The following is a 12,976-nucleotide window of genomic DNA, read 5'->3' as shown; positions in this document are numbered from 1 at the left end:
CTAGTTGCATGACTGTGCACGGCAATGTTGATCTGTCGTTTAGCCCACCGCTTTGCTCCAAGTGTCTGAAGTGTCTCAGTAACTACTGTATGGATGGGCTTAAAATTTTGTCCAAACACTCATATTCCCCTCAGGATGAATTGAAGCCTCTTTGGCGATCTCTTAGCATTTAATCAAGCATCATCATCAGCTCAAAATTTTAATTTGTCCAATTCGTTTAAGACCTTGAAGGAGCTATTTGTAAGTTTTGCTATTGCCAGCGTTGGTATTAACAGCTGTTTACTTATCAGTCTAGAAGAAACGTTGTGAGTTCACCATCACACAAATCAAAAATCAGCTGTCTCCAGCTGTGGAAAAAGCAATACCAATCTTAACGCTTGTCTCTACCACCTCTTTTCTCCTACTAAAGTTAGCATGCTAACCAGCTAGCCCCAGCCCGTCTGACTCACTGTAGCCTCCAATCTGCCCTGAAGATGTAGCGCTGCTCAGAGACCGTATTATAACTTCTTCTGTAATTGGAACAATGGCTAACGCTCTTGTCAAGTGACAGTTATCACAACTCGCTCCTGGCCAGAAACCACATTCAGCGGCAGAGAAAACTTAAAAATAACCCCTTTTAAAAGTGAATGAAATTTACATGTGCTTTGTGTTTAATGCTAATTAGCAAATCTCAGCATGCTTTCATGTTAAGAACAAGATGGAGAACGTGGTAACCATTATACCTGCTAAACATCAACATGCTAACGTTAACTGAAATCATTGCTGGGTCTGAACAGACTCACAGACCAGCTAGCATGGCTATAGACATTTCCCTCACATTACTTTTAGTTGTAGGATTTATTTTCCTTTGCATATCACTCATACAGTAACCACAGTAGCTACCTACAGCGCAGTGAATGTGAACAAAGTGTATTGAACCTGTGACCTTCTAGTTTTGGGTCTTTCTTTTCATTCATGACACCTTGCAATGTGACCGCACATTTTTCTACAGCTTGTTCCAGAAACTAAAGTTTTAAGGTGTTTATCCAAGGTAGAAACAATGATTGAAAAGTTTCATATAAAGGGACAGAACACTCTACCCAGTAATAGACTAGCAGGCTACATCAATATGCAAACTGAGGAGACATAGTTATATTTTTCACCAAGAGCACACATCTGTTCACAATCAAGAGTAGAGTTTATTTTGTGACTGATGTAGAGGAAAATGATTGCCAACTGTGTGCAGAAGGCTTTGGGAATATTTCCTCCAATAGTTTAAAGTAATCCTTATGTAAATAGCATGCTTTACTGAAAATATAGAATGAGGCAATTCCCCCCCAGCCGGGTTCTCAGTAATCCTCATCCTCATTGTCTTCAGCTTACTGTCGATTTCATGTCTGGCAGTGGCATTAGCTTTCTTGCTCAAAATATTCATTTGCCTTTTTATCTCCTTGTAGAAGTTAGTTTTACAATCAAAACATCATGGTGCATTTTAGAAGCTCAGCAAACATACATACCACTAAATATGACAAAATGAATTACCTTTTTTTTATTGTATCTTATCAGCACAAACATTACACATGTGAAATAATTTTTGGGAAGAGTCACGTAATGAAGTCGAATTTAGTCATGACAGAGTTTGTTTGGAGACCCATATTTTTCAAATATTCATTTGAGGTTATAAAGTGAATTATTTATTGACAGCCTTTGCAGAGTATACATTATAAAAAAGTCTCTGACGCGCTTGAACAATGCCAGCAGAGCATCAAAACTTCCAAAAGCAGCGGTGACTGTTATGTCTAGTCGTGGAGTATCTGATGTCTTAACAGTACAGTGATGGGAAACAGTTAGAGGTCATTCCTCTCCCTCCATTTTTAAGAATGCATTGTGTAAGCAAAGAGAAAGGGAGCAGATTTCAGTGTGCGGTCGGGTTTCAGAACTCGGCAGTGAACTCGTCCCTCGTACAGCACAGAGAATAAAACATGTGTTGTGGTTTCGGCCCCCCCACCCACGCTCCCTGCCACCACCACCACCACCAGTCCCCCAGCTGTATCACGAGTCCCAACACAAGTCTCCCAATGGGTTTTCAGATGGTGTTTTTTTTACTGCCGGTGTGAGACAGTGACAGATATGAATGATTGTATTATATGATTCATTTCTGGGGTCTCAGCAGGTGGTGTGAGTTGCCGTTTGTTTTGGAGATTCGGCTCTTGTAGCATCTGTCTGCCTCTCTAAAGATTAATAGAGACACAGGGAAGAAGGAGTGAACCTTCGCCGGGGCTCTTAAGTGGCCTTGTTCCCCGAACCGGTAAATAAAGGATGGGAGACGGTTGTGCCAGGCGTGGAGCGGGAGGGAAATAAGAGGGGCTAAAGCTGTTGATCATCCCCGTCTCATATACGTAATGACCCGGAGATAAAGTGGCAAAATGAGACATCTTTTGCCCACCAGTGACAAATGCAGAGGGAACACTTTTAAAATTCTGCTCTGTGGTTGAGAAGTGGGGAATGATTAAATGTTGATGGAGAAATATTGCATTGTCTCCTCTACTTACTTTCAAACAAAGGACTGACTTAACAAATTACTTCACACTTGAGAATATAGGAAAGAGAAGCAGTGTTGGCCAAGTTTTACCTGAAGGGCCAGCGCTCATGTTGAATAATCACAGAGGATATCTGAGGCTTTAATCATGTATGAACCTTCCGTGTCTGTGATTTATGAAGCAAAAAACGTCAAAGAAAATACAGTTTTTTCAGTAAAAGCGAGGGAGGGGATCCTGGAGGTGGAGAGCCTTTTGACCAGAAGCAAATCCATTTGCCAGCAGGGAAAATATGGGTGGGTGGGGAAAGTGAATGAGTAATTCTCTCCCATGCTAGAATAACTACCACAGAGGTGGCCTTAAGTGAAGTATTTAACCCTCCCCACCTGCTCTGGTGGCACTGCTCTTTGGCCAGTAGTAGGAGGTAGGTTATATAAGGCAGCCACCAGGTATGAATGTAAGGAGAAAAAAAAAAACACAGGTGGCAAAGAAGATCTTTGTTCAGAAAACCTTTCCTGCATTTATTTATTTATTTGTTCCTCCATAGACTTCAAACTAACAAAAACCTTCATGTTTTAACATTTCACTCCTCAACAGTTTGTATTTTTTGTGTTCAAGTTACATTTCCTTTTCACATCGGCACTATTTATGACTTCACCTCTCTAAACTGCTGTGGCGATTCGTTTGTATTGTAGCATTGCACTTCTTTTGTCAAACCCCCTTTTCATTTTTTTTTTTTTCTGTGTGACAGTTTGCCTCCAGCGTTGCATTTTGTTGTTCTGAATTCCTATAAAGTGCCTCTTGACACGTCAGGCGCCAAGCTTTGCAACTTCTCACATCAAGAGGATATCTGTAACCGAGCTGAAGAGCTTGTTTTAACACAATTGTTGTTGATATATTATCTTTCATCACAAGTATTACCACAGACATTTATCACGCTAGCAAGCACAAGACTTGGGTACGACATTGACAAAAGACTCATTTTTGAAAGTAAAAGTACTTGCAAAGAATAATCACGCTTTGATCGCATCGTCTCGAAAATACAATTTAGGGTAAATTCTTAATTCAGCAAGGTCAGAGCGATAACAATACTGTGAATATTTCACTCACGAATTTCATTTGATTTGCCCACTGCTGAATATATTGTACACTTCATTTACCAAGTGGAGTTTAACAGGCTGATTATTTAACTGCGTGTATATTTCAGGTTAGCTAGATAAGATGTGTATTTTACATTCAAAGCTTTGATGCCCACTGTTTTCGGTGCTGGCCTCACAGACTGAATTGCCCTAAAGAGCTATATGTTTGTATGTTGCATCCTGTCTCTACATAATATTGCTTTTAATAGAAATAGAGCTTAAGCATGAGAAGAAATTTACATCAATTTCTGCGTCCTTGTGGAATATAAATGCTGCAACATTCTGAAAAATCTTTATAGTCCTTGATGTCTTGAAACCCTCATCCTATTGAATTATGGGCTTCTAAAAGCAGTAAACAGACACAAAGAGGTGCTCTGTGAGGTGGCATTTTCATGAATAACAGACACTGACATGTGTGTGCTTCTAAGGCTCAGTAAATCATACCTCCCTGCTCATGCCGCTGGCAAAGGAATAACTGTTGTTAGCAACTGATGCCGTAGCCGCTTGTTGATGCCGACTGGCATTGTTTGTTTACTCAGCCCTTTCTGTGTTTGTTTGCCCACGCAGCCTGGCATCAGTCATCCGGGGTCAGGTCCTCACAGGAGACGGGACACCGCTGATTGGAGTCAACGTGTCTTTTCTGCACTATCCAGAGTACGGCTACACCACCACGCGGCAGGATGGCATGTAAGGGAGTCTCTATGCACACACGCATCCATAGGTGCCACATGCAGGTACACAGTGATCCATCTACATTTACCAACACTGATTTACATGTCCAAATAAACATGAGCAGTCTCTCACAGGCAGCTCAGCCTTTAGGTTCCACCTTTGCTCTTGCGGTGATTTATCTGTGCTATGCACTGCTGTCCCCAGACCAGTATGGAAAAAATTACACAGAAAGGCGTTCAGTGGTAGGAGAGTCGTCCTGGCAGTTATCCAGAAAGCATTCAAAACAAATCGAAACAGCAGCACATTGTGCCCCAGAACAATTCCTCATGCAAATGTCACAGTGGTGGAGGCCATTTTGAACCAGGCTGTTTAAAATGCATTGAATCAGCAAGGGTAGAATCAATCTGCCCACGGTGTAGTAAAACATGGGATTACTATCTGACCTTCTCCTGCTATTACCACGGGCAGCTCCTTAATAATAGGAGTGCAAATACATACAAGACAAACGTATGTCACATATTTTACAGGAAGGGTTCACTTCAGGTAGGAGCTTAATTTTGCAGATGCTCACCAGAGATAGTGAACCAGGTCGTCATTCAAATGCAGCAGACAGAGGCCATGTTTATGTGTTGACAGTGTGGAATAAAAGGCTTATGAGTGGCAGAGAATTGTACAGCTGTTGTTATGTAGGACAATCCTTGAGTCCCCAGATAGCTGAGGATTAGCTGATTTCTTCAGATATTCTGCCCTGTAACTCTTCTGACAAGGAGCGTGATAAATGGTCGGGGATAATCACACTTGGTTAGCCAACAGATCCGCTCAGTATGTTAAGAAGGAGGGGGGGGCAGCATCAAAGCCTGGCCTCTTGCAGCTGTGAGCTCCCCACTGCCCAAAGTGGAGAGAGCTCGAGAAGGAAGCTGTTGTAGGTCAGCTGCACAGCTTGGCTGTTGGCGCGTGTGTCCGTGTGTGTGTGTGTGTGTGTGTGTGTGTGTGTGTGTGTGTGTGTGTGTCATCCTGGGTGTGGGTTCATGCATGAGAGATGTGCATAAGGATTCAAATCTGTGAGGGTGTGTGTCTTTGTGCATGTGAATGCATGCAATGTCACCACACAGATGCTTTACCCCCTGGGTAGTGGAGCTCGCCGAATATATAGAGCAGCACTTCAAAGACTCGCCCTTCATTTCCAAATCAGTAACTTTTCCCTGAGTAATGTCGTACTAATTAAAACCAGTTCACCAGAGGAAACTCCCAGGACGCAAGACTCCAACCATATTCAACCAGAAAGTGTCTTCTTACGCCATGCCTGGTTAAACAAAAGTCATAAATTAGACTCAGTGAATGATAATAATATATGGAGGCTGTACGGAGGGAATTCACTTGAAAGGGAAAAGTTCTCTCTTCCATTGAAAAAGTATTATCAGGCTTAGTCTTGACATAAATATTTACTTTGCTTCTTGGCACTTCAAGTTAAATTACAAAAAGTTATAACAGCCCACGTTTTGGCCATCATTTTAATCCATAATGATAAAATCTTACACAACAAGTTAATTGCTGAGATGTGGAAATGTGACAAGATTGCTAAAGAGAAGTCCTGAGGGGTGAGAAGCAGCAGTACTCGTACAGTCATACAGGCTTCAAACAAACCCTCATTCACCTTTAACCTACTGTTCTTGTCTTGCACACACTGAATTCTTGTACAATAAGTGATAAAGTGGTTTATAGAAAGAACTGACTTGTTTACACAGTGTCTGATGATCTGGCGGCTTGTATATCTCGCCCAGTCAGATTTTGATCTTCCGATGTTGAAATGTTCTCAGATCTCAGCATTTACTTTAGTGAGTATGTGATGTCATCATGCCAAAACTATGAAAGTAAGTTTTAATTGACTGGCAGCTTCTGCAAATCCGAATCTAGTATGTTTATAGTTCATGAATGTACTGTTTATCCTGTCACTTACTGTTTGTGTTTTACAATGTATTTTGCATGTTTCCATTTTATGATAATTTCTTAAGGTTTGACCTCCTGGCCAATGGCGGTGCTTCTTTGACACTGAGCTACGAGCGTGCCCCGTTCCCCACGCTGCACCGCACGGTGTGGCTGCCCTGGAACGTTTTCCATGTTATGGACACCGTGGTGATGAAGCGGGAAGAAAACGACATCCCCAGCTGCTACCTGACCGGCTTGTTCAGACCCAACCCCCTCATCCTGGCCACGCCCCTCTCCACATTGTACAAGACCTCCCCGGAGGACAGTCCCATCATCCCAGAGACCCAGGTGAGAACGCTGTCACAGAGCGAACACGGGGGCATCACATTACATGGCTTTTATGGTCAATTCCAAATTCCTGCTCGTATCTGATTGTTGTGAATGGCTTTAATAATTTAACCCATGTTTGATCCCAACATTACAAGCTGCAGTGTTCAACTCGACACAAATACGGAGTAATGATAATGCTGTTATCTTCCTTTCACCATGGCTTCTCTCGCTTATTTTAAATAGAGTCAGATTTGTCTTTCAGTTTGCCTTTGAGCTTTGATTGAATTCAGGCGTCTCCCCAAATACTAAGCCATAAATTGTCTCATAGCAACACTGATAAATTCTGAGGGCACATCGCATGGAGGTTACATGCCTCAGGATTTTGGTTTGTATCCATTTGGCTCAAATCAGGGTTGAAAATCCCTAAATGCAAAATGTGGCTCTGCAGCTTTTACTGTTTAAAGTGGTTAGAAAAAAATATATCTGTGTTATATTTTAGGGAAAATATCCAAATCGTCTGGACATGCTTCAGCATGAGTATCACGGCAGTCTGAGATGCAGCCTAGTCAAAAATTGGGACTCTGCAATAAAAAGAGAGTGAAACTTGTCAATTATTAGAGTCGTGGTGTTCAAGTAAAAGTATTTATTTCTCTCACAGACTCAAATAATGAAGAATTAATTTATTGCCGGTGGAGTTGGCTCAATTTGCATATAGACTAATGTAGTCTGTGGTTTGGCATAAGAACTTATTTTAAATATTTTGGCTACTCAACAGAAACTGGTGATGTTTGCCTGGACTGTCTGAGATATAATAGCCTGTATGTCTGTAACTGGCGCAACAAAAATCTCTTACATGACAATAAGGGTTTGTTCTGACCTGAACCCCAATGTCAGAAGTGCAATATATCATGTTATATATTACATCACATAATTTTCTGTAATTCGTCATCCTCTGCATTAAATACCAGCAAACTCCTGTTGCTCCTGTTACTTACAGTAGGTCTAAACTTCACACTGTGTATTTGGCACCAGACTGACTGCTAATTAAATTCATAGGTCCTTCATGAGCAAGTGGCCATACCAGGCAGTGACCTTAACCTGGTCTACCTGAGCTCCAGGGCAGCTGGCTACAAGCCCATCCTCAAGGTGCTCCTGACCCAGGACCGTCTCCCCTTTGGCCTGATGAAGGTCCACCTGATGGTGGCCGTCATGGGCCGTCAGTTCCAGAAGTCTTTCCCTGCTTTCCCCGACCTCTCCTACACCTTCATCTGGGATAAAACAGACGCCTACAATCAGAAGGTCTTCGGCCTGGCAGAGGCTGTGGGTGAGTCCCTGCTCTGAAGCGCCAACTAAAGATGTTGTGTAAGCATAGGTTCGCTGATGGATACTCGTGCTACCTCCAGGCAATGAACCTTGGTTGAACTTTTGAAGATTGATTTAGTTTTTTTGAAATTGAGGATTATTTAGTCAGGGACTGCTTTTATTTCCATGTGCAATAAAGATATAGAAGGTGGTGTGAAATGGTGAAATCCCCCAGTGAGGCATTTTTGAAGGCCAGTGCTCTTTTGCTGACTTCTGTGTTTTGCATGTATGATATTTCAGTAGCAGTGCACTGATTAGAATATTGCCTATGAGGCAGTAGTTTGAAAAACCACAGCAAGGAGTCAATAGTCACAATGAAATCTAATGACAAATACTAACAGAATCTTTTGATCAGAGCATACGTAACAGGACATCTTGAACAATTGTTATTTTTTTAGAAGAATAATTTTAAGTGTCATCTTAAGGATGTACTTAGGTTCATATTCCTGTTCATGTTCCTGTTTGTGCAGAAGTACATGCACTTGCAATTTTACTAACTTGCACAAATTTTTTCAAAGGCTGAGGGATTACGTTAAGAAGGATGAATGTTAGAGCACTCCAGCTTACATGTTTCCGAGAAAACCCCCACAACCCTGACAATTAACAGGATTCACTCATGGCTTATGGCCGTGAACATACCAATGTGTTTGTGAGTGTAATGTGCTCCATCTGAGCCTTTATTGTTTAAATAATTCCTGCCACTTTACACACTGTTTCACATTGTGGTTTGTTTGCATTTACACAAGATAAAACAGACAAATGAGAGGAAAGCGCATAAAATATAAACTGCGCAGGTGAGACACAGAAACCCCATGGGTCTCCTAAAATCATCCCAGCTGGGGAAAATTACATAGTCAATGAGAAAGCAGCAAGTACAGAAAACAGCTGCAACGTGTGCTGAATGTCTTACGGTGTACAAGCCTCATTGCTGCCGTAAGCGTCAGGTAAGGAGGTTGCAGCCTTGCTCACCATAGGCATCTGCTGTCATTACTTTCAGTGTCAGTGGGATATGAATATGAGTCCTGCCTTGATGTGGTGCTCTGGGAGAAGAGGACGGCGGTGTTACAAGGCTATGAACTGGATGCCTCCAACATGGGAGGGTGGATGTTAGACAAACACCACATATTGGACATTCAGAATGGTAAGAAATGTTCATATATTCAGTATGCGTGTGGGGTAGAGATAGGTGGCCTCTTAGGGTTACAAGCAGGCGGTCTTTACCCTGAATCACCGCAATAAATATCTGAATCAGAATGAAATATGGTTCGTCATCCCATCTGGAGATAATAGAGGAGAATTTTGAAGGGCTGATCATTCACAGTAATGATAGAATAAATCAGGGAATAAGTCACCAGGGTGCAGGGCTCACCACGGTTCCACACTACTCAGCTATTTTAGGAAGAAGACGGCCTCACGGCGGCTCATGAAGGCTTATGCTTTTGATGAACAGGCATCATGTTTAATTCTTGCATTAATTCTATAAACTAAATGAATTTCTTGCTCTGACATCAATCAGAATCACTTTAATCGCCAAGTACAATAAATGGACAAGAGTTTGTCTTTGTCGACCTGCTGCAGAGACACGAAGAAGTGAAACATGCATAATGGAACTATCAGATATACATACAGCATTGAGTCATTTCCGGGGTTATGGTACCAGGAGGTCACACTCTGTAATCTGGAGAAGCCAGTGCTATGTTACAACTGCGCAGGCAGTAATATGACTGCAATTATAAGAACTAGGCCTCAGGGTAGTGTGCATTGTCAGTTTGCCAGGCCGCTGTTTTGACATTAAACCCACTCCAGCTCATAATTGTTGTTCCAGTTGTCCAATGTAATTTGTGTCCCTTTCATCTTGAAAGTAGTCAAGGTTACAGTCTTGGCCTTCAGCAGAGTCCTTAGACTCTCACTGTCAGACTGGAGATTGTAACTGGATGTTCAGTTGTTTCAGATTTTTTAGCATAGATAGATAGATAGATAGATAGATAGATAGATAGATAGATAGATAGATAAGTTAGATTTTTGTGTCTTTCAGTCTCAGAGAGTTTTCTCAGGGATTTTCTTTGATGTTCCTTCACTGACAGCATCGCTGCCGAAGAGCTCAGCTTGGCTATGATCGATTTTTTTTTTTCTTCTGATTCGACTTTGTTATTTTCATCACTGAGGAAGAGAAAAGGTGAAGCAGTGCAAATGTTAGAGCTGATATAATTTGTAGATGTGGACCGGATATCTTCAATCAATCTTTCTCTTCTTTGCGCAGTTTTTTTGTTTATAGTCAGTTACATAACAGGTTCAGTGGAGTGTGTTTATAGTGTGTGGGTCAGCAAGTATATTGAACTGTCCTGATGTACTTTTTAATCAAGTCAAAGATGGTTTTCAGAGGTTGTTGTGTTGAGAACAGATGAACCAAATTCAACCACTTATTTTAAGATGAAATATTCCTTTATGTGATCTTCAGAAGGAGGCAATATGACCTGATACTCAATGATATCTGTATTAACACCCCTACAAAGCAACATCTAGCATGGCCTAGCATGCCTTTCTCCTAGCTCCCACTCTTGAGAGTTTTATTGTACACCTACACTCGCTCACTCAGAGGTCTCCCCATTCACCTAACAGGTAGGAGTATTGTGCTTTTCTGATTCACTCCCCTTTGCAGAGCTCTGTAGGAGCTGAAATAAAGTCAATTCCCCAAAAAGCAGCAAAAATGCACAAATTTAGCTCGATGAGCTTTTATCAGGCAGCACGTTGTCCCAGCAGCCATCAACACTTGAGTGTGCATCACTATGAAGCTGCTTCTCAGTAAAAGCCGCTGCTAGTAATTACTATGTCACAGATGCATTTATATTCTGTGCAATAGAGGGATAAATCACTTTAAAATGAAATTTCATTTGTTTCCTTTCAAGTGAAATGCCCGATGCTCAGGGTTCAGCAAAGGTTTGGTTCCTAAATGACACAACGTATCATTACAAAATGGTACGTATTTATTACCTCTGTGTGTGATTAAATTGTAGTTTATAAGGCGCCACCAGTAGGTCCTGTGAGGTTGAAGAGGTTAATGAGGTTCACTGGTTTAACAGCACACCATTAAGGTGTTTGTGTGGCTAATTGTGCATGAAAATAGATGGTGCTGATACAGAATTTGAACTGCCATATATAATGAATTCTTTCAGTCTCTACTGTCTTCAAAACACAAGCAACACAAGCTGCCCAATCAAAATTTTTGTGGTCTCCATGTGGTATTTCTATAGCCCTGATGAATAGTTACACATATGCAGAGGTTTACATGAGCTCTGGAGCCTCCTCACATGTCCTCTGCAGCTGCCTGACACACAATATAAATCCGGCTTTTGCCACTGTGTCTCTTTGGCCTGGTCCATCGAGCTTTATGTAAACCTTAGAGGTTATTTCCGTTACTAGATATTTTGGCAACCAGAGAAAGTCTGTTTTTAAGGAGGGAGGTTTGTGCAACCAGAACTCTGCCTACTTCTTGAATGTAGTCTTTTATAGCATCTTTCATGCACACCCACCAATTGGCAGGGGCAATAACATCCATTCCATCATACTCAGTGGGTTTGCACAGTAAAATCATCCTGCATGTATATTAGGTCCTCTCACATCTCCGAGATTGCACAAACTGTCTTTTGTCGGATATGTTTGTGGAAAACATGTCAGAAAACCAGTTTCTGAAACGGGAGTCTTCCTTTACTTTGTTCAGACCTTGATAGTACTTTGTCCTGCGTCTTTGTTGAACATTACAAGAACAGACATAGGGGCCCATTGCCGAACCCAATCTGTCAAGCCATTCAGAATGTGAAGTTTGTGAAGTGCGCAAAAGAACACTGAAATATGCCTCTAGCTTGACTGCTGCTGGCGCGTTGCTTTTCATCCCACCTGTCTCAAAGTACAGCACACCCATCTCCAAAGCCTTCGCTGTGGCGGCATCACAGTTGGAGTTGCAGTTGTTGTGAGATGCATTTGTGATCAACAGATAGGTGCAGCATGTGTGATATGCTAATGTATGCTGCATCCTTTATTAGATTGAGCTGTGCTGTGTCTGGATTTATCAGAAAATTGGATGTTACTGTGCATGAAAAATCATCATGTGCAGGGTTGTAAGTGTACGTGGAAGCACTGATGACAGAAATAAAACAACAACCAGATGGTGTCGAGTTTTTCTTATGCAGTAAGTGCTGCAGCCTCCCCAAGGCTTTTTCACACTTTTCACTTGTCCTGTTACAACACCGCCCCAAAAATAAATGGCAAAGTCTGACTAAATTTAAAACATTCATAAATAGTTTAGCAAACTTGTGTTGTTCTGTCTCATTTACCCCCGTCTGACAGGAGCTTAATCAATTTCCCGAAAGGGTTTCATGCTCCAATCCTATTAGCTCGACCCAAAGACAGTGAGCTCTGTGAGACTGTGAAATGGTTTTGTTAGCGACTTTGGGATGCTAGTTTATACAGGGTTCACATCAAAGTATCATAACCCTATCTGTAATCCTATCTGCCTTTGCCCTCACACATATTCATTTTTATTACTGAGGTTGTGAGTAGGCACCTAGTTTTATCCGCATGCATTTTCTCAATCTGAACTGAATTATTCAGTCTTGCATCCAGCCACTTTTGGACATTTGAGATTTATGGCTCACGTGGGTTTTTGGGCAGGGGATGCAGTTCGATATCCTCGGTCGGCATGAAGATGAATCCAAATATCACTGTTTGCCTTCATTGCTGCTCCAGTATTGATTCTTTAATGCTGTAAACCTTGACTAATGTCCTCACCCAACACGTTAGCGAGCGGTGGTCCTCCGCAGCTGCACAGCGGTTTAGCTCCAGACATTTGCTATCGCTCTTTGTTGTGACTCCTGCTTCATTTTCGCACCACTGCAAACATCTGAGGACCTTTTCTCTCATCGTTTATGGCAAAAGACCTGAGCAAAAGCCGTCTCCCTCTCTCTGCCTCCACTCCAGAGCCTGTCAAACTAGATAACGCAAATTGCTGGTGTCTGTGCTTTAGTCATGTCCTCC

The 12,976-nt window shown here is 41.9% G+C and overlaps 1 protein-coding gene across 1 annotated transcript in view; it reads left to right on the top strand.

The window, feature by feature from the left end:
* LOC111648244 (teneurin-3) overlaps positions 1–12,976 on the top strand; it is a 133,954-nt gene that overhangs the window by 95,404 nt on the left and 25,574 nt on the right. Inside the window, exons 17-20 of the mRNA XM_023398078.2 lie at positions 4,223–4,342; positions 6,340–6,601; positions 7,640–7,907; positions 8,943–9,086. Coding sequence (XP_023253846.1) covers positions 4,223–4,342; positions 6,340–6,601; positions 7,640–7,907; positions 8,943–9,086 — 794 coding nt within the window. The remainder of the gene's footprint in view (positions 1–4,222; positions 4,343–6,339; positions 6,602–7,639; positions 7,908–8,942; positions 9,087–12,976) is intronic.

The sequence above is a fragment of the Seriola lalandi genome, unplaced genomic scaffold, assembly GCF_002814215.2.
Source record: "Seriola lalandi dorsalis isolate HSWRI2012SDOR001 ecotype SW California unplaced genomic scaffold, Sedor1 jcf7180002054972, whole genome shotgun sequence".
NCBI lineage: Eukaryota > Metazoa > Chordata > Actinopteri > Carangiformes > Carangidae > Seriola > Seriola lalandi.
This window is presented reverse-complemented; position numbering and strand designations above follow the sequence as displayed.